This window comes from Lichenostomus cassidix, chromosome 1 (assembly GCF_008360975.1).
Source record: "Lichenostomus cassidix isolate B80296 chromosome 1, HeHo_3.0, whole genome shotgun sequence".
In the NCBI taxonomy this organism is placed as follows: Eukaryota; Metazoa; Chordata; class Aves; order Passeriformes; family Meliphagidae; genus Lichenostomus; species Lichenostomus cassidix.
Genome location: NC_139479.1, coordinates 9,121,277 through 9,144,390, shown reverse-complemented (window position 1 = coordinate 9,144,390; position 23,114 = coordinate 9,121,277). Strand labels below are relative to the sequence as shown.

General features: G+C 40.0%; 1 protein-coding gene across 1 annotated transcript in view; it reads right to left on the bottom strand.

Annotated features, from left to right (window-relative positions):
• Positions 1-22,670, bottom strand: part of DMD (dystrophin) — a 1,152,080-nt gene extending 1,129,410 nt beyond the window's left edge. The window contains exon 1 of the mRNA XM_085049820.1: positions 22,571-22,670. Within this exon, the coding sequence (XP_084905946.1) occupies positions 22,571-22,655 (85 nt within the window). The 5' untranslated portion in view covers positions 22,656-22,670. The remainder of the gene's footprint in view (positions 1-22,570) is intronic.
• Positions 22,671-23,114: the final 444 nt, after the last annotated feature.

Genomic DNA, 23,114 nt, shown 5'->3' with positions numbered 1-23,114 from the left:
CCTTTCTTAGTCACTCATCATCCCAGCAGGAACAGACACTTTTGCCTAAACATCTCTGAAGTTTTGAGACATCTCCAAGGGCAGTAAGCAGGAGTGCCTACACAGGGATAACAGAATCAGAAGCCATGGAAGTTACTGCTGTTGTTGTCCTGCTGCACTAACTCTCCATCTAATGACAGTTTAGCCATATTAAGAGCACAAAACTTGGAGAGAGATGCTGGGTAAGATCAGGAACATGTGCCTCCGCCATCAGTGATCTCCAGCTCAGCTCCCACTCAGATGAACAGGTACCAGTAGGGTTTGCTGCTTGTCTGGCCACAATAACCACAGGAGAGCATCAGCAGGCTGGCGACAGCACTGAGTCACAACACACAGTGTGGATGGTGGTAATGGAAATAGAGCAAATCAATGCTCCCTCTACTTCCCTAACCTCAGCTCATCACGAGCCATGACTGCCTCTAACACTCACCCACTGCAGGGTCTTTACAGTGTTAAAAGAGAACAGGAACAGTTTGTGGAGCTTTTTTGTTCTTTCATCCTTGATCTGGCACCTGATGTAACTGGCCAGTGGTCAATTCTTTAAGACATCTCAGATGAGTCATCCAGTTCCTCTCTGGTCCCAAGAGATATTTGGAAGTCTTTAGGAATGCTAAAAACAACTCCACAAACTACTATATAAAATACTACCAAAATATAAATAATGACTCTAAAATTAAAGAAAGAGCCCAGAAGTCATTCCTACTTGTATCACAGCTGGTCAAGTGATTACAGGGCAGCTGAGAGGTGTGCCAGGATCAATCTATAAATCTCCATTTTGCTATATTAATACAAATTACAAGTCTTGTGACTTGGATTTCCTGTGCCCAAGTAAAGGGTGACAGGAAATCAGCAGCCTAATACCTTTATTATGTTATCAGCTGCCTTCTGAGGGTCTACATCCCCTGCAACTCTGGTTTGATCCCACTGAAAAAGATCATCTGGGAGTTTCAATATGCTGTGGGTGAGGATGTTGACAAGCAGGGCTTTGGTGAGAGAGGGACAGCAAGGTAATCTCCTGGGTGTCCACATGCCCAGCAAAACAATTCACAACTTGCTGTTCTCATACCCACGAAGGGAAGACTGAGCACCCCAAAACACTCACTAGAATAACGCACAACCATATCCCTACGCTCTGTGTTTAATCTGCATTGGCTGAGTGTTAATCAGAGTTTATTCCCAGGTAAGTGTTAAGAATTCATGTCTGTGTTTTGGATTTTGCATGGTGTGGTTTCTTTTTACTTTTAAAGCTAGTAGTTCTGTGAACTTGACCATGAAAAATAAAAATCCTTAAAATTCAATGTGTCTCAGGTTATCCTTGCTTCTATTTCTGCCTAGATCACTGAGCCTCAAGCACTTTGATTAGAAAGTGCAGGCCATATCAAGAGTCTTGAAGAAAAATTAACAAAATAACAGAAGCCTGTGCAAGGTAAAAGAAATCAGAAAGTAAATTTGGAGGAGCAGCATGACAGGTTTGGGGGTCTACTAAAATTCTTGCTGAGCATTGCAACTTTAGCTTCTATAAGGACCATTAACAGCAACTGGAAGGACAGTGGGAAAGCTGAAAAGCAAGACACAAAAAGCAATGTAGCTAACAAGCGATTCTTGATCTACAGCACTTCCTGAAGTTTAAACCAAGGATTAGATCCTGGCCAATACTGTTTTAACAACAAAGGCAAGGCAAGCGCTGCATACCTATCCACTTTCACACTGACTAATGCAACGATGTGGTGCACATTAAGTACTGTAAAATACAGCACTCAAACTGTACAATCCTAGCATAATGGGATTAGAGAGTACTTAATGGGAACACACATCAATAATATATCATTATAGATCTGGTATTTCTTGGCATGGCTCATTTTCAGACTGCTGATGTCTCATGTCTGCTGGAAGGGTTTATATGAGAGGCGAGTTTTGAAAGTAGCAAGGGGGAGATCTTTGGTGCTTGAAAAAGAGTTCACATTTCAGGCGCTGTTCCTTGTAAAATATGTTCCTGCTTTATAACATTTCAGAGCAGTGAATGACCAAACCCTGACCCAACAGGGCAAACATAGTTTTAAGGATGAAAACTTCCACTTTCAAACCAATTATCCTTTCAGTTCTTTGCTGTGGTTTGGGTACTCATCCCTGACTGAGAAACACATACAGGGATGCTTTGCCTCTCACTGCTGATCAAAGTTGTTTTCTTTTACATGAACCTGCCAAAACCTAGCAACACAGATACTGCAAATCAGTTCCCACTCTGTGTAGGTGGGCTCATACTCACAAACATCTAATTTCTAGGTGCCACAGGCACACTATTTTGGACCAAACCACAGAAACAAAATGAAAAACATATAGTTACTGGCTTCACGAGTGGCACAGGACTTACTATTTCTGCCTCAGGCTCATTCAACATTAAACAAAACTCAGCTGGCAGGCAGTCAGATGGCACAGTTGAGGCATTAATTTACTAATAGAAAGGAACTCACTACACAGTGCTTTCTCGAGGTTGCTTCTGTGATAATTGCACCAGAAAAATGGTTTGCATTTGCATTAACTTTTAATGGTTCCTGTTCTTACATTTCCAATATTTTTTTTTATTTTATCTAAAGCAAAGGTATTACTGTGCAGGGAAAAGGACCCATTGATGGATCCATGCTATATTTCTGGCTCCCTCAGAGGCTTTGCATGGCCTTTGGCAAGTCAATTTACCTTCTCATCTATAAGGCAAGGCAGTAATAGCACAGTAGCTCCCAAAGGTGTTCTGTGTTGCCCTAACTTCTGAATAGAAAGTGCTTCATAAATACTAACATCAGCCAATGAAAATGCATAAAATATTGGAATTTAATGATGCAAGTGCTCCTTATTGAGGACCTGGAAGACAAGCTAGCTTGACTCCTGCAGAAAGCCAGGCAGTCACCAGGGAGAAGCCAGGGAGCCCATTTCCCAGCCAGTGGATCTGCACAGGCTTCTGAGCCCCAAAGGGTGGGTGCAATGCCTTTCTTGCCACCATGGTGGGTGAAAAACATCCAGGATGAATGGAAAGTCTCTAAAGAGTGCAAGGAGGGCTGAACCACCTTCTATGAGATACAGCAGAGCTGGTGTTTCAATGTTAACTGGACAAAACTACCCCCGAGCTATGCTGGGCTGAAGAACAGAGAATTAAGGAGATTAACACAAAGCTGGCTATTTATTTGTTGTCCCGACTGGCTGTTCTCAGGAGGATTTCATTAACTGACCACAGAGTAAAACCCAAAATTTGGCCCCTCAGCCTCAGCAGGATAACATGAATAAACAAAGCTGAAGAATTACTAGTGTTTCAACAGAGATATAATGCTGTGATAAAAAACCTCCACTGGAAAAGTGGTGGCTAATGATGGATAATTGAGTAGAACTTTTCACGCTTTCCTTCAGAATGACAGCTTGAAGCAAAGGCTCACTGCCTCCTTCTCAGTGCTAGTAACCACATGGCAAACAGAATCATATTCTACCTCTAAATCTAGCTAAAAACATCACAACTATGTGGTGTATATGGCATTTAAATATTTTGCTGAAAATAGATACTTAAATATTTATAAATATTCAGAATTCATCTTTTTTATTTATTTTTATGGTTCCTTTTGCATCCTACTCTTTCCTGACTACCACAGTCTAGTAACTGTATTCAGTGCTAAGAAGTAGATATTCACTCCAGTCCAAAATAATCAAAGCGATTATTTTACAAGAGGAAAAACATTCAAGGTTTTAAAATAAACATGGGTACTTCTGACCTTATGTGAAGCATACAGAAGCTTAATTTTCTGTCATTCTGCAAGGAGAGCACGTGATTACCAACACCATCACATCCACCCTTGATATGCCATCTTGACAATGATCCTAACTGTCAGTGCCACAGACTTGAGGGCACAGTCTTTACTTCACACAGCTCATATGGATCAGCAGGTAGTTGTGAACAGTAAAACATTTCCAACAAAATTAGATTAGGCAAAATTATCACAATAGGAGCAGCAGTGCAATGGTACCCATGCACACAACAGGTCTCAGTTACTGTGCTTTGACCCAGTAGACCATTTTCAATCTCTTAAATGCCTGGGCTTGTTTGCAAATGTATTGCAATTAGATAACTCCTGTAAGAATGAAATGTAAAGCTGAAGAACAAATACAGTGAAACAAGGCTGACCATACCTGCAGCACTACCAGTGGTGATGAATCAGTTACAACCGAATGCTAATTTAGCAACATCCAATTAGAATATTCACTATATTGTAAATAATCTGCTTAAATTCATTAAAATCAATCATACATTAGATATCATTATATATTAATTGCTCCAATAAACCCCAAACATTCAGCAATATTATGAACATATTCAAAATTAAGCTTGCAGCTCTTCTGGATTAAAAAGCAGAAAAAAATTGGGTTGTTTCCAGTATTAAAACAAACATCTGAAGCACAGAAGTTAGGGGGAAAAAAATGAATTTTAAAAAGCTCTCTTCTTTTATCCCACTTTTATTTGACATTAATTCCATTTGTATTTTGCAAAATGCAACACTACACCCACAGTCATTCCAGGGCAGAGAAAGCAGCATGGAAATGGATCATAAATAGGTGTGAAATCAAAATTAAGGAAAGATAAAAAACAAATGACAAGACTAAGCAGGGCAATGTTTTATCAGAGGCAGTGTAATTTGGGCAAGGGGCAGGGCTGGGAGGAGAGTAAGCAAGGAGCTTTCAACACCCACTGCAGTCTCATCTGTCACAAGGCTGCTGTGCTGCACAACTGCCAGGACTTGCTATTTGTTTCCTCATGACATTTTCCTTTATGTCAACAAGTAGGCCAGTTATACAGTTAGTGGATATAAAAGCATTAACTCCAGCAGAGAACTTTATTTCACCCTTCTTTCAGTCATTTTCTCAGTGGCTGAAATTAGACTCCAGAGGTGCAGTAACGAGCAATAGGGAGGGAGGGAGTACAAAACAGCTTTCACAGGAAGAATTCCATAGATAAGCCATTGCAAATTTCAGCTGGTTGTACACAGTATCACAACTTACTGCTCCACATAAATTTTGCTCCTGATTATAACTGACTCAAAGGGAGCAACAGGCTAGAGTAATATAAAGCACTTGCTGAAAGAAAAGCCAACTGCAACACACCTCATGGCATTGAGAACAAAACACCAGCTTTTAAAGGGACAGATAGACTCCAGCTGGGATCACAGTCTAGAGGGAAAACCCAATTTCATACACTTTGTAGACCAGAAAGGGCTTTTGCAAACTAATTCAAAGAGAAGTTGTACAGAGGCTTAGGACAAAAGCAGTCTTTGGAGCATTCAAGTTTACCAAACCCCTCTAAGAATATTTTAAACTTTCCTCTTGCCATCCAGCACTGCCCAGGCAAAAACCAGAAGCAGAGAGGCAGAACTCTGTACCTGTGGGTAGGAGAGTCTCATGGATGTATGAGACCACATGCTTCAAACCAGAAATACATCATCTGGCAAAGAAATTCAAGTGAGAAGCAGCCATGGGCTGCCATACGAGAGCAAGGGCTGTCACTCAGGGAAAACAACAGAGAGGGAAAAAAGTTAACACATATTAAAGTGCACTACAGGTAGCATCAAAGAAGAGGGGGAGCAAGCAGGGTTTTGTGAGGAGAATTTACAGCACAGGTGGTAAATCAAAAGGAATGCCCCCATTAGTCTCCTGTGAGTCAGAGAGGTTCATGGAAAGGAGCATTTGAGAAAGCAGGTTTACAAAAAGTCACAGAGGACATGAACCTTGAAAAAGCAGCTGCTTACCAAAATTTATAGCCTAGAGAATTTCAGTAAGTTGTAAATTACATTCCTCATGAGAGACTCAATTGTGCACATATGTATGCAAGATTGAGAGTCACAATGCAAATACACTCCTGTGTATGTACACTAACTTATATGTGCCCCATTGAGTCTGAAGATTTAAAATACTCTTCTGCAAAGCTTATGAGATCTACAATGCCATTAGTGCTCAGAAAGAACATGCAAGCTAGAAAATTACATATCTATTATTCAATCATTTTCTAGAATAAATTTTCCATTCCTTAGACAAGTACCTTCCAGTCTTCCTGTCATTTTATAAAATATACACATCTGCTTTGAATAGATATTTGATGAAGGTATTCCTTGTAAAAGAATATCTGTTTATGTTTACAATTCATTAAATATGTAAACAACTTCTTATGGAAAAGCACTTAAAAAAATCTTTCTAAAGATGAATAGATTTTTCCATATCTTTTCTTCTTAACCTCTTCCAGCAAGAGCTATTAAACTTGAACTGCTTGCACTGCTGTGCTGGAGTACATATCTTGTAAGGGAATGCAGATAGGTCGATAATGTAGCTGAAAACCACAAAACTGTAAAGCAGACCAAAGACTGGGAAATTCTCCTTCTCTGGAGCAATAATCTTTATGCCCACACTGCCTCCAGAAAACAGGCTACAGCTGGCCTTCAATCAAAACCTGAACTGCACTAACAGGCTTGGAGGTAGGAAAGAGCTGCACCTCATCCCTGCCAGAAGTCAGGCTACCTGAGATATGTGTACAGCTAATTGGGGTTTAAATTAAACTACAAAATTACATTAATCTGAAGCTGCAAATAAAACAGACAACAAAAATTTGACCTACTGTATAAAAGAGCAGTCCTGGGATTCTTATCAACATGGAGCCCTGCTGCTTCTCCAGTCAATCCTTATGGATGCAGAAGAAGAATTCCACCTGAATTATTTGGATCTGCCTTTAATAGCTTCCATCAGAGAACAGACACACAACAAGCTGGAGATCATCACTTCAAACATTGCTGAATGGAAGGTGGTTTTTTGTTAGGTTTAAAAAGGTAGTTTGACCAGGTTAGCTACCTCATTGTAGCATTGAGCATGAAAACTGACTAGTGACTGTTCAAGTCTCATGGTGAATTTGAATATATTCAAAAGCTCCATTTCATTCCCCAAGATATACTCTAAAGCTTTGAACACAAAAACAATCTTGACAGTCCAACAGTCTTAGATCTTGTGTTTTAAAGAAATGGGCTCCAAAATCTTAACTCAAAGTGTGCTTGTATTTTAATATTTACTCCACAAGTCTTGACAAGAGAATATAACAGCAAACATGAGCCTTAAAAAGCCTTATCTGCTAATCATATTACATCCAAGATTCAATTAAGATAAATGCAATGTCACTGCAGCAGTATTCATGAGGTATCAGCCATTTATGATCTCAAGAAGGCTGGTTACTCCTCAGGAGGCAAACCACAAGTGATTCACATTGTTTATTTCTAAACTCAGTAAGTTCTCTCTAAGCTCAGTCATTCACTATCCTCCATAGAGTATTTTCACTCTGCAAAACCTACATTTCCATTTTTTATGTCCCTGGAAAGTTGTTACCAGAGATGTGTTAGATTCTTATGGTAAGAACAATCTTAGGAAGCAATGGAGATCCTATTCTTAATGCTAGGCAGTTATTTACATGATTTTCACCAATATTAAACTCCTCTCACTACTAGACAGGGGTTTATTAACCTCAAACTAAGTATATTAATTAATCACAGTGTCTTTTCAAGTAGCTGGCCACATTCTGTAACAGGAATAACAGGACCAAGAATTGGTTTTATTCAAGATTTCTGCATTATATATAGCTATATTTAGAAAATAGACAATGCTTTTAGCAATGGAGAGGGGACTTCATACTTCCAAATTATAGAAACAAACAGAAGCAAAAGACCAAAATTCTAATCCACAACCTTTATCACACAATCTTCTCCACAAACAATGCATTACTTGAATGCTAAACTCTTCCAAGGCTACAGTGAGTTCATAACACCTACCACTAATTGGTTATATAACCATTTAAGTAGGATTAGTATCATAATCTGCTGTCAAACCTGACAGCAGGAGGTGTGGTTCTGCAAATAAAAAACTCATTTACAAAGACTTCTTTAAACCAAGGTGGTTTATGTTCTTCAAGTTTTTGTACAATTAAATTAGAGCATCACACTCCTCTCCTGAATATTGAGCCAGTTTAGCTGACATCCACTGCTGCAGTACCATCTGCACAATTCTCCCCTTCTTCTGAAGGGTCAGATTCAGGATCCCAGAAGTTGGTGTATTCTGTGTATGTTACAGAGAAATCCATGATGCTACAATGTCGTATCTTCCAAATGTACTTTAGAATTTTTCAATTTTTTTTAGCTTTTTTGGGTTTTTTGCCACTTGAATAAAATCCATGTCCATTCTCAGAAAGCATTCACTTCTTTTCCTCCCATGAACTACAGATTCCACTACCCTTACTCTAATTTTTCATGTAGCATTGTTAAAATTATTAATATATTTATTGCCTGATGAAGAGGAAGTCCAGGACACTTCTGTGTAGCACTGGACAGGAGTTCTGGCTTCTTCAGAACCACTCGTGGTGTTCTTCAACCAAGATTACTCCTTTCAGACCAATCCCCCTTCTCTCAAAAGGGGTTGCCACTACTAGCAGTTGCTAGAGTTTTGTTAAATGTCACATTTGTGACTCAACATGTCCTTTTACCCCTGAAAGCATCATAAAAATTGTACAAGAACTAACATAAAAAGTTTGTACCTCTGCTGCCAATGCTAATCATTGAAGACAAGTCCCCAGCACAGAACTTTATGGATAGAAGGCAAAGAAACAGACACTGATTAATCCTTATTTTCCTTATTTTTCAGCACCTAGTGTATAACGAAGGTGGGACTCTTCATACTTAAAAAAAACCAAAAAAACCCAAAAAAAACCCAACAAAAAAAACCAAAACCAAAAACCAAACAGGGATTCAGTATAGCCAAATTTTAATCGACAGGGTTTCAAAGAGGGGAAAAAAATAGACCACAAAATCTCACCAGGATAATGGTTTGCCTTGCTGAAAGAACAGTCTATTTCCCATGTTTCAGGACATCTTGTCTCCTCTACAATTTTCTAGCCAGCTAAATAATATGTTTAGATTTTTCCTTGTCTTGGTTGCTGTTCCAATTGGCACAGATATTCCAGAGGGTGGGATGACTGCAGAAGCACACATACCTGCAAGGTACATTCCTGGGCTGCAGCTTTCAACCTTGCATGTCTTTTTATACACATGCACAAGTGGTTTTTTGCAAATAAAGTATTATCAAATTCAGGAAGCGGTTATAATGCAGTTCTACTCCAGGTGGATACACAGCTTTTAACATAAATCAATTCTTCCATGGTTAACAAAGTAGTTATGATTTTATGGCAAAATTGCAACAAGCTTCCTCAGGAACAGAAATATACATTTTTCACATTCTGAACAATAAACACAGTATTGACATGGGGCAACTTGCATCTTGTTAAAGCTCTCCCTCCTTCAACTCCACTGTCACTTTGGTTTGTTAAGTTTTGACAAAGGAGTAAAAAGACAAGCTGAACTGGTACCCTTCCCATCTGTGTTAAGAGTGCAAATTCTCTTTTGAACCACAATTTCATTACAGCTGTATCATATTCCTGACAAAAGCATTTATCAAGATAATTCAATGACATTATAAAGCTGTATCTCAGAATTACCTCTGCTAAACAAAGAAGCATGGTCCAGTTGTTCTTTCAGGAAGTTGATGCTCTATAAATCAAAATGTATTAATGTACCTTGGAAGACAGGTAAGCCTCACTGACTAACAGAATGTAAAGTCTGTTCTGTACTGGTTTATGTTGTTGTGGTTTGGGAGGATTTTTTAAAAAATTATTTAAACATGTCATTTACAATTGATATTTCTGGACAGTAAAGAAGTCATATACTAATAATTAAGACACATTCTTATGAATAGGTATTAAATATTGCAATACACTAATTTTGTCCTAAAAAAAAAATTAAGCTTTCTTAAGACCCTACTTCAATCATTGCATTGAAACCTATACCTGAATATATCAGGATTGCACTAAACCAAAAATCACTGGGATTGTATTCTTTCAGGGGAAAAAACCAAAAATCTTAGATATGCTGATCAGAGAAGTCAGCAAAAAGACATTCATTTCACAGAAAACTGAAATTTGGAACCCTATTCCAAGCTTCCCAGGCAACACCATGTGTAGGATATAGTATGTGTTACGAGACAACTCAGAGTTAACTCAAGCACTACTCGAGTAGTGGTGCTATATTTTACAAGTAAGTGATCCTATAGCACTGCCAGTAAACTTTCCTACACTGAGATAGAAAATCACCATTCAAGTAAGGCAAATACAGATGTCAAGTGCAAAACTCCTCACTATATAAACTTGAGCTGGTTCATTATAAAACACCAGACACGTTTTGTATGTAAAGGGATACATTTCACACACCTGCATTTTCTACTGATTTTGATAATTGACTCTGAAGCCTCTTGGTTTGTGCTTGAATAGAATATCTTTGAGCAAATATATGCATTGAAGAAACAGCTGAATTTAGCTTTCTTAAGCTCTTATGAACAGCAGTAAGTGGATAAACTTCCCACCAGGACAAGGAAAAAACAGATCAAATCCCAGGCATAATTATATCAAGAAAGCTCAGCTTCCATTCCCTTTTAGTGTATTCAGGCTTATGTACTTTGCTCATCACTTCATTAAATAAGCTGCATATGCACTGAAGGTAAGCCAGTGTAGTTTCTGGTTCACAACAACCCTCTAAAGGGATCTCCTCATTCCAGCCACACTCACATCTGTATGAAATGCCTGCAAAATCAGCTTTTACACAGGTAAATTCTTATTGGAAAAAAAAAAAAAAAAAACCAAAAACGAAAAAACAAAAAACCCACCCAGGTTTAAATGCAGGGCCAGGGGTTTTTTTTGGCTCTTTAAATTCTGAAAACAAGAAATTGCTCCTCACTTTGACATGCATTTCACAAACTGCTGCAAAAAGCATTCTAATTAAATTAAAACACTTAATAAGGAAACTGAAGTGAAATTAAACTTTTCTTTTTTCCCCAGTTAGAACATAAAAATCATGGATAACTGAGAGACAGAAGATAAATGCATATTTGTCCCCACACAGTCACTGTCAATTAATTCACATTTCAACTTACTATACCTTTCTCTTCACTACCTTTCTCTTCACAAGTTTACTGCCTGTCTAGTTAGGAGTACACCCATTCAAGTAGTATTACAGTTACATCTTCAGAACTTTTCTTAAACTAATGCAGCACTCCACCAGTAGCACCATCACACGTTCATGGTGTTATTTACAGGGAATACATTTGTCTATTTTGAGTCTTCATCTCTCCTTTGTTAACACTGCTCTGGCAGGGAACCACAGCCAGAACGTTTGTAACACACAAGCCAGCCTTTCCTTTCCCTACAAGGATCCCACTTAGCAGAAAACCCCACCACCCACACTCCCAGTCACTTGAGGACTACCACATCCCATGGTCTCTTTTATGATACAGCATCCTTCACTTGTACTCCACTTCTAGAAGTGCTGGCAGCTATCACCAGATGATTTGGGATCACTGTCCAGCCACTGTCACTAACATGTCAGGTTAGCCCATCCTACAGTTCAGGCTGCTGGCAGCTGCAGTGCCTCAGGCTCTGATAAAAAGACAGCCTGTGCTGAAGTTGTAACTTCACTTACAGCCATTAGCAACTTCAGCAAGTTGCATCAAGCCCTACCAGGAGCCTCTGCTCCATAGGATGGAGCTGTAAGCCAAACTCTTGGGTACCCAGCAGAGATACCTGCATCCTGAGGTTGGTGCACCTGCTGAAGCACCACTGAAGTCAGGAAAATTCAGGTGATTAGATTCAGTCAGGGTGTGACAGAGGGGCAAACTTGGATTTGATCAGAGAATGACCATCCATATTTGAAATAAAATGCAGATTCGTTTCTCTCCTTACAAGCAGATTAACAGCAGTTAATCAACTGCAAAGTCAGAGCTGCAACATATCACACTGCCACGTACAGGAAAACCATTCAGCTTTTCTCTCACAGTCTGGGAAGCAGAGATGATGTCTGGGAGTTGTATTGTTGTATTTTGTTGGTTTTGGGGTTGGGGTGTTTTTGGTTTGTTTTGGTTTGTCTGGGGAGGTTCTTGGAGGTTGTTTTGGGTTTGGCATTTGTTTGACTTTTTTGTTGTTTGGGTTAGTGTTTGGGGTCTTTTTAACACTTAAAATCACAGTTTCTCTGCAGACCTTTATTGAGTAGAAGGTTCTCTGTAAGTCCCTCTCACAGCATCTCCTTGGCAAGGGATCCCAAGCTCAGTTTAATCTGGGCTTCTTGTGCCAGGACTGCAATTCTTGGTGAGCCTTGCTTTTCATACCCAAAGAACATTTGCTCTTTAAGGAAAATGTTATTTCAGTTTCAGATGGGATGAAGAATCCTTCTCTCTGCCGTCTGTAAAAGAGGAACTCATGAAAGACAAAGCACAATTTCTAAATATTACATCTCTGCAGTTTGACTGATAATTGCCTTATCTGTTTAGGATACTAGAAGGCAAAACATTTTAGAACAGGAAGCATTAAACACATCTCTCATCACAAAGTCAGGATTTCACAGTGTTTATTCAGATTGATACTTAAACATCCCCCTTTATTATAACCTATGTAATGAATAATTTGCAAAACAATTTCAGGAAATTAATAGTTTAAAACTTGGAAGTATTATTCAAACTGCAGCAGCTCCAAGAGATGAGAAGTATTGTTCATATTAATTAAGCAGAAATAATTGCTTTAAAGAGCCTAGCCACAAAAACACAGTACTTAAATGTAAGCTCTGGATCTTTTAAAACTACCCTTAATTTGCAGAAGATTTAAACTCTTCCTGGTGAGTGCTTAAGTTTTGAATATGAATTAGTTGTTTGACTGCAGTAGTCATGTCTGTGCACCATACCTTCTCTTCTTTCCCACGACAGAAGATTGAAATCCTGACATACCACATCACTAAGAACTTTCTAGCAGAATATTTTACATAAGTCTAAATGAGTCATTCAGGGGATTTTTTTTTTTTTTTTTTTTAGACACAACTTCTAAGGAGGGGAAAAAAATCTACTGTAGCTGATTTTTTCCCCAAAGTATCCTGAGGGAGTTTAAATTAAGAGTTTAAAGAATGAAACTGACTTTGGTATTCCATTCCCAATTGCTAATTTATTATGTGGAGGAAGTCACATGAGCCTTGAAAGAAATCTTGATGAAAAGGGATCTGTCTCAGCTGCATGGGGTTTAATTGACTTAGTCTTGCAGGAAGAATGCATTAGTATTATCTATGCCTCTGTTTAACTATCAGCCAAATGGCAATCATCATGATGAATTAATTTTCTACTCTGCCATGCAAATCACTCCATTTGTGGACTCACTTCTCTGTTTAGCAGGACACCTGGTAGAAATCCATAGACCACAGTTCTAGACAAGGTCATTGGAATAACTCAGCAGAAAGGGAGAAGACTGCCTAAGGACCATCACATTTGCCCTTCTGGTTATATTCAAACAAATATTTTTTTTGGTTTTTTTTCCCCAGGGGGGCAGGGTAAGTTTAGCAATTTTCACTGTAGGATATTATATCTAATTAGTACTCAGTATTTCTTTTATTCCTCTCTAATGAACCAAATCCTCCCCTGACTGCTTTCAGAGTCTAGACCTGCAGGAACTTACCTCAACAGAAACAGCCTCAGGCTACACCCAGGCTGCACAGCTCTGATCAAGCCAGCATGCAGATGCTGAGAAGGTAGCAAATTTTGGTGCACTGTCACCAGGCCTCAACCTTTCCAGCTCTTTCCTGCAGTACTGATGATTTTATAGCTATGAAAAAACCCAAAATCCAGCAATCACCCCAGAGGACAGAGCATCTTCCAACACTACTGTCATCACTGCTGTCACCAGCCAGCAGCATCACAAAGAGGAAGAAAAAAATATGACTGCATTAGCATAAACTTAGCAAGTCCAGAAAGTTTATTCACGCAGTCGAAGTTTCCTTCACCCATCTGTTGGGTGCAGGAACCCATGGGGAAAGAATCCCAAACAAGCAGCAAGTCCTCTGCAGATTCACAAATTTTCGATAGCACAGTGACATTTCCATCAAATTATGAACCAGTGACACTTTCCCAGAGTTTCAATATAATGAAATGATAATTGTTTAAATCCACAACGACCAGAAATCGTTCTGAGGAGGCAGCTAGCACTCAGCTGAAGAATATTTTGCAAGTGCACATTGCCAATCCTTATTTATTTCCCTCTAGTGTTCAGCAAAACATTACACTTGAGATAAAAGGGGAAAGATCACACAAAGCCTAATTGAATTAGCTTAATTATTGTGCGTGGGGAAAAAAAAAAAACACAGAAACAAAAGCGCTGTAGAGAAGGTTTTTGTTTTCCCAGCTGCTAGTTTTTTTCAGGAACATATGTGATTACTGTGATGCTAGACAGCCTAAAGAGAGGATGTCCCTATACTTGTAAGGCATGCTTGGGACTAAAGAAATAGGTTTAGGTCACAGGTGTAAAAGATTTATGCTTCAGACTTTAAAGGCAGTCTGCAAGGCTGAAGCCAGTTCCTGAAGATGGATCATGGCAGATGTGGGTCATCAACAACAGGCAGACTATTGAATATAAATTTATTACACAACCTTTATTATGCTAGTGTACTTCCACTGACAAAATGGAAACGTCATATAAATCTATTTGCAAACAGTCTGATAAATTCCAAACACCAAAACAGCAAGTTTTCCTTGACATTAGAGAAAATGAGAACAGCAGACTCCATCATCAAGCCAAAAGTTAACATCACAAAGTCATGAAATCAGAGTTAAACAACAGTTTTGCTTCAATGATTACTAGTTAATACAATACCTTAGGATACAAGTCAGATCGTATTCCCTAAAATAAAACAGCACCAGATAATCTTTGCAGGAAGCTTATTTGGGACCATTGTGACTCAGTGAAAACTTCTGAAAGAAGTTTCTTTAGACATCTTCTTTCCCTCCATGATTATCTTAAATTTAGGTAGAACACAGTGTTTGGGAAAAGGCTGATATATATTGCACTTTTTTTCTCCTTGTAGTACAAGATGGAAATGAAAATTGCTAAGCAGGGCACACACCCTAAATAATTTGATGAGTGCACTTCCTCTTTGATAATGACCTCCCACACTGGCTGAGCAAAAGGTAATAGCAGGTTTTGCAAGCCACAAACAAAATATAAGCTTGCTTTAGTTCATGAATATATTTCTTTACAATTCAACCATTCTTCTAAACAATAAATTAGTTAAACAGTGTATTATCTCTGTAATAAGCAGGTTGATATTTCAAAATTATGATCCAATCTATGGCTTCAATATCCACGCCAAAGTGCTTTTTAAAAGCAGTCCAGCAACCACTTCCAACACTCTATGTAGATAATACTATTTATGGTATCTGATTGTATCCTGCAGCATAACTCAATCACATTGTGTTCTTGATACCAATCACATAGGATAAGGACAGCAAAAAACTAACCTTGACATTCAGTATAATATTTGCCAGCTTACACAAAAGAGCACATTGCTCATAGAGTTCCAGATAGAAGAGGTGGGACTTTATTCAAATTCCAGAGACTCAGCAATGGAAGGGACACCACAGAGAAACACTGGTACCATGAGAGGAGGTATTTTAGCTTTTTCAAGGAAGGCATTTGTACTTCAAAATTACCTAATGCCAGGGTGGTTATTTTCCCCCCACTGCTGGTAACCACAAACAAATCACCATTCAAGTCAGTGAATTATTCCTGACACAAAAAGAAGGAAAGAAAAAGTGTTGAATTAAATTCTGCCATTTTGAGATTCGTATTGCAGGAGATCCCTTTAATAAAAATAAATCCATTACCTTTAATGTCCAAGGGGTATACAGTTAATGATGAGATGTGAGCACTTATCCACAGGATGGAATCAGCTGCAGAACACAACCAACATTCTTGCACTCAACCAGCAAAAATGATAATTGTTTACAGATGCTGCAGTTCTAAAGCTAGTTTAAGACACATATAGTATTACTTTAGATCTATATTTGAAATATCAGAACTTCTTAGCACACAAAAATGCTGTTGTCAAGGCAACAGTATACAGAAGGCAGGCAATTAAAAAACACAGATATTTAAAGAGCAAGCTATTAAATGTAGTATCGTAAATAAGCTGCTGCTTGGATGACCTTTTACCATTGAAACGAAAAATAAATGCTTACTTTTGAGCAGAGACTACTGCTTAACAGGATTTAAGTTTTGAGACATTTTGGTAAAGCTTAGGAGTGATTTTCATACCCTCCAGTTCTGTTCAGACTGAAATGGCTAAGTAGTAAGAGAAGCTGCAAGTGATCAGCACTTCTGAACATATGAGATGCCATGCTTTTTAAATCCTTAAATAGGCGGGAGGAAAAAAATCCACCTAACTAACCAAAAGTCAATTTTTTGTCCCACAGAGTAAGGTATCTGCTACAGTGGACATATTATATAGTGGATGGTTAGGTCCTCATTCTGAAAAAAATAAATGCAGCCTGTCCAGTATAGTAGAAATAATGGAAATACCTCAAAATAAAAGAAAATGAAAACAAGACAGAAACTTAATTTCAGCAAGAGAAACATATATAATCTAATTTTATCTGGGAAAAAAACCTAAACGATTGATTAGAGTACAATAGTTGAAAGCCCTAAACTCATGAGAAATTTTCTTATAGGGATTAAATTATTTTACCCATCTAAATCACACATTTAATAATCACCTTTTACATAGACACCTTTACATGCTGTGATTGTAAATATTACAAAAAAAGTCTAGTTCATTCAGCATATTAGATCCAACTAATCTATGCCCAGAAGTGGGATGAAGTACAGGAGGATATTAGTATGACATCACTAGCAGCTTTTGTCCTACAATTGCTGTGCAAGCTACAAGTGTCCCACAAAACCACAGATGAACTGGCAAGGCCATGAATTAGTGTCAACAGTTTATATCCACATTTTAATTCTGTTTCATTCTGTTTCATCAGCAGAGGTTTGGGGTTTTTTTTCCCTTAAGCAATATGAAAGTATATCCATCCAAACCCAAATGTTGTATGTTAAAATATTTATGCATAAATAAGATATTTATTTTGACACATGCATTAGCCTTGTGACCATGACCCTGTACTTTCCCTTTATGCAGCAGCTTCCCTCAGCCCCTAAAGCCTTTCTGGACAAGATCCACAATTCCTCCCACATGCTGCACTTGCAGGAATAGACACACCACGTACAAGGCTGCCCTCGCTGCAAGCTCTAGCTGTGATTCACCAGAGCCAAGTCTCCACTCCAGCAGCTATGAAGAACATTCCTTTTATTTTTGAAGAGGATCCAACCCCTTGCAGCTGGGGCAGCAATGCCACGCCAGCGTGCCACCAAAGCCGGGATACATTCAGCAGAGCTATCACTTACCTGCTTGCCCAGCGCTGCTCCGGGAATGCCATTGCAGCCCAGCCAGCAGCAGGTGCCCTTGGGCTCAAGGAAAGCCCTGTGCCAAGCCCTGGGCATGTGAGCATCCCCAGCATGTGAGCACTGCAGTGCTCTGCACAGCCCGCTGAGGTTCCTCTCATCAGCAATCACCTCAGATTCTCGATACACACCTTGTTATGCAGATACAGATGTCAATTCATTTGTTTTCTCAGACACAGTGCTAACATCTCCCTGCTCACTGAGTGGAGGGTGACTTGAGCCAAACAGGCAGAGCACATCCCGAGCACTGAGGAGCCCAGGGAGCTCTGTCAGGTCTCTGGATGCTTGAGGGAGAAGGGGAGAGGCACCCACTTAAATTACCCAGTTTGGAATATGCACTAACAGTTCTCTAATCGCCTACAGCTTACACATCAAGGAAGCTCGGGGAGGGCCTCCCAAAGAAGAGAAGAAATGGAGAACCACCACTATAAGTCTATTTAACTGCTTTTGTCACCACCACACATTGCAGCTTTACCTTTTAATGGCATCAAAGTACAAAAGAAAAGGAAGTATATATTGTGGAAACTGGGCTAACACTGCTTAGTGCCAATTCCTAACAATCACTTGGTTATTCTGTATGTACAGAACAAAACAGTTGTCTTCTAGTTGTCAGTATTTCAAGTCACGCAACTTAGCAGAAGGCAATGTGGGTAGGATCAAGTCCTCACTCTCAAACCCTAAGCCACACCAAATCATTTTCTTAAGCAAAGTCATTAAGTTAAAGCAGCAGCTTACTCCAGATCTGCATAATTTTGTGCTGTAAGTTAAGAACAAATGAGGTCTTAAGCACTTTTCTGAAGGCTGCATATGAACTGAAGAAATTAGAGGGCTTTGTGTTGCTAATCATGACTACAGTTACTAAGTTCTGAAACAGTAATAAAATCTAAATCTTCATTAAATTTTTGAGAAAGTATTTATGGCATGCAGATTTCTTTTTATTGCATAAAGCCACTCACTCTCTGCTTTGAGATGCATTTTTTTAAAATAAGTGTTCTTTCAACATAGCAAGCATGCAAATACATTTGAGACTTGATGGTGCTATTTAACTGTACAGCCAGGAAAGACATTCTGAGAAATGGAAACCACATGTTCTTCAGAGAAATTAAATCACAAAATAGGTTTACTAAGCTCTGCAATATCCACTTCCCAAGGTCTCCATGTGTTCAAACATGAAATCAAGTACAATACATTAGAGAGTCACACTTACTAGACTGGCATGCTTATTAATGGTTTGGAAAGTGACTGTAGCTTTTAACATTCCCATTTGCAGTTGGTTTACACTGTCTCTTTGCTAATACTATCTCAACAGCACTCTGAGCAATCTTAGCTCAAGGCCTGGATGGATTCTGGTTTAACACTGATATTTTAAGAACTGCCAGTGCCCCTGCGCTAGGCAGAAGGACTTTTCTCAGCCTCAGTCTCACACCAGAGAGAAACAGGCTTGTCCATCAGGTCTGGGGAAGGCCCAGTTTGGATGGCAAGCATTAAACAGAAGAGCCAGGCAGACACAAATGAATACAATTTTGGCCAGAAGGGACCAAAAGATAAAAGACTGGACTGATGTTTTACAACAGGGTCTTACATGCTGAATCCAGTAACTTGCATTTGAATAAAGCTAACCTTACAAAAAATACTAAGGGCTGGACCAAACACCTCTAGATGTGGAGGATCTATCCCCAGAGGTAAACCATTTTCTCTGTTCAAGACATCACATGCTTTCAATTAAATTTGTTAGCTTTGACTTCTCCTTCCTTATTGCTCCCTCCCCTAGTAGGCATTCAGCATCCAGGATTTTCTGGCCAGGAACATACTCAAGGTAATAAAGTTACTTCTGCAACATCTGATAAAAGGCTTTAAACAAATTATTGGCTAAGCTCCACAGACATGCACCTCAGATTTCAGGTTTTGTGGATATTTTCAAATGTATTTCTCATACTACAAATGCTATAACCATGCCATATACAAGAGTCAAAAATAAACTTCCCCACACCCATTTCCCTATGTCATCACATTACGAGAACATGCTGAGCAGAGCTCTTACATGGACCACTAAATTCTTCCCTCTCTCTGGCAGCACAGCTTACATTCCTCTCTCCTAAGCTCTGCATAGGTGTGAATATTCTTCAAAGCTCAGGTAACTCAAGCCTTTCTGTATGAGTGAAAAATGATGAATTAAGTATCAGAGCTTGAAATTATCCCCATGGAGATGCAACAAGGAAAACTCAATTCTGTCACAGTTCCCTAATGGCAACTTCTGCAATACAGCTGTTTTGTGTGTTTTAAACAATTTAGTAGGTGTTTTACTGCTAATGCTATTTTTTGTGTATGTTGTAATATACTGCAAGAAATCACTTGATCAATAAAATTTGTTAACAAAAAGAATATGACAGTCTGCTTTCCTGTAAATTGTGCAAACACTAAAATTTTGTCATTACATAAAGTGACTCCTAATAACTTTTTTCAATTATTTTACTTAGAACTGACAGCAGGAAGCTCACATTAATGCTATCTGCATCACCCATTCATCTTAATCAAATATTGGTGCTCTGAGGCTTTGAATATGACCTTAAATCTGCAAGAATGGAGTATTTTTATATGCCAAATGCAGCAACATATTGTACCCTATCTTTTCTCTGGTTTCATGGGAAGACAAGACCTGCACCTTCCAAAGGTCAAACTTCATATTCAGAAGCTGTCAGAAGGCAGCAGACCCCTGAAGCATGAAATTAATATAAACACAGCATATAAATATAAAAAAACAAGTGAGATACGATCTCTTTAAAAGCTCCTCCAGTACCTCAATCTTGCTATGCTATCTTCATTTTCAGTCACCAAGATCTTCCCTACTGGGTTACAAAACCTTTTCTGCAGGCCTAGGAAGTGCCTGCTGGGAACAATTTAGTCTCCTCACCATCACTACAGAGTTAAGGTGTGTTTATGATTATGCTGTTCCAGCCTTTCACTCTTAAGATGCTCTCCTAAAACTTCCAACCCAAATTTGTTCAAGAATGCATGTCCAAACAAATGGAGAATCCCAACTCCAGAAATGCCTCACCTAGGTCATAGGTTACAGAGAAACCCCAGTCCTAGATGAACCCACCTCAAGGCTTGTACACACCAGCTCACCAAGTTCTTCTCACTTTACTTGTGCCAACAGCTGTGTTAATTTGCTGTTCATTACTGCTCCCCAAATCCACAGTCAGATTTTAAGCAGTGTGTTTCAAAGTTGGATAATAACAAAAGATAAGCAGAGTAAGAGATCACTGTGGGTTATGTCACAAAAAAAGGGTATACCTGTGATGTATATTACCATGGAAATTGAATTTCCTTATCTCTCCAGGCTTATAAACATCTGGGGCAATTCTGTGATTCTTAAACTGATTCTGTTTCTTACTCATCATAGATAATACACCAGGGAATTGTGCCCAATTAAGAAGCACAAATATTTGTTCCATGCCTACTGCTAACATCTAAATTCTAATACTACTTCATAGCAGGAAACTAAAAAAACATTTTAGAGCCATTTGAGATGTTACACTTATTATGATACAACTAACATTGCCACTGAAATTGATCCGGAAACAGACTTTCCAAGCGAATCAGAGAGTATAAGGGATAATTAGGAAATGTATAGGTAACATTTCCTGTCTAGCTTTACAGAGAGCATCTGTTCTCAATTATGGATCTTTACAATGGGAAATCAAACTGAATATTGAAAGTAATTACTAACTATAAGTAAAAAAATGTGGGAAGAAAGCACTCAGTGCAGAGTTGTAAGCATCTAGCAGTGAAGTTACTGCCTTCACTTTCTGAAAATTACATGGACCTGAAGATATATTTTCAGTCTTCAAGTTCTCTCATTTACAATCAGCAACTGCCCAAATACTCCATTATACACCAACAGGACAAGCCTTTAAGCGAAGTGGGCTTTTCCCAGTGTTGCACTCAGTCTGCATTTTACATCCCCTGAACTGTAAGTGAGCTAAGTATGGAACAGGAACATGTGCTGCTATAAGAGGTAACACAACCACCCCAACCAGGAATGACTGTGGCGACAGCTCACCAGACACTTCTTTTCTTTCACATTCTCAAGGCGCAGAAACCCAGTTAAAAGACATGACACAGAAGCCAAAAGAAGGTCTGTGGGGAAAAAAAAAAGCCAACAACCAAACAAGCACTCTACACTACTTCCTACTCCCCATGGGCAATACTCATCCTTTTAAATGACAAATTAAGGAGACGCAGTTATTATGAGAACAAACACAATAGGTTGGTAACGTTAGAAAATACAAAAGATCTTCAGGAACTGCATCACTGAGACTTCAACGGGAAAGCACCAAATACTACTGCAAGAGTGTCTTTACACTACCAGAGCAAAAGCAACATTCACAAAATTCATCACAGAAAGTGTAAGTGCTACTTACTACCACCCAAACACTTCAAAATCAAGATTTCCATACCAGCCCTAATTATTCCATAATACATGGCAAGTGTTTTGTTGCTGTTTTATACAACTACAAGAGAGAGAATTTTTAAAAAGTCATTTAACTGCCTAAGGACATCGCTATTTTAAGGCTTGTTCGAAAAGAGTTAATTTAACTTGTTGTTTCACACTCCGCATGGACTTGCACTGCAAACGAGTAAATGCTGAATGGTCTATAAATACCTTTACTACCACGGATTTGTTTTCTCTCCAGTACGAAGCCAAAAAAAAAAAAAACCAAAAAAAAAGGCTCAAGCACCTGAAACTTTATCCTCCGGGGGAGAGTTACAGTTGTTCCCATCAACACCTTTAACGACCTGCCCGCCAACACAAGCGGCACAGCCACAGCCCAAGGCAGGGGACAGCCGGGGGACCCTGTCCAGGGGACCCTGTCGAGGTCCCGCACGGCGACATTAATGTAGTGAGAGAGGGACAGGAGCGCCGCGCCCGGCACGCCGAGATGCGCGATGCACACAGCGAGTCCCTCCTGCGCTGAACAGCGCAAGGAAAAGTTCAGCAAACACAACAAACTGGAAAAGCACTGATAAAGGGAACTCCCCGCGCTGGGCTGCGCTCGGCCCCGCGGAGGGGAGCGAGCAGGGAGCGCGGAGCGGTGCGGTGCATACCCGAGCGGCTGCGGATCACATCGCGGAACTCATCGGCGGCCGCTTCGCCCTCGGCAGCGGGGCACAGGCGTCCCGGCTCGGCCATGCCCCAGGAGCTGCGAGGGAGGAGGGAGCGAGGCGGAGAGCCCGGGCCGGGCCAGGTGCGGAGCGGCGCTGAAATAGCGGGGGCGGCGGTGCGGCCCCTCCGCCCCCGGCGAGGCGAGAGCAGCTAGCGAGCGGCGGGGCAGCGGCGGCGGAGCTCCCCAGCCACCGCCTGCGAGGGGCTGGACGGGACGGGACGGGACGGGACGGAGCCACCCTGGCCCTGCCAGGGGGTCAGACCTTTTGGGGGGAGCCGCTCAGCCGCACGTCCTGCCCCCCGCTCAGCCCTCTCTTGCCGCCGGAGCTGCCCGTGCCCCGCAGCCCTGCCCAGCCCGGCAATGCCGTGCCTGCCCCGAGGGGTGGGAGCCTTGCGCAGGGATCAGAGCACAAACCCGCTAAAGTTTGGCTTCTCCCCCCTCCTCTGCAGTTCATCCTTGGAGGGGCGAAGGTCCTGAATTCTGCG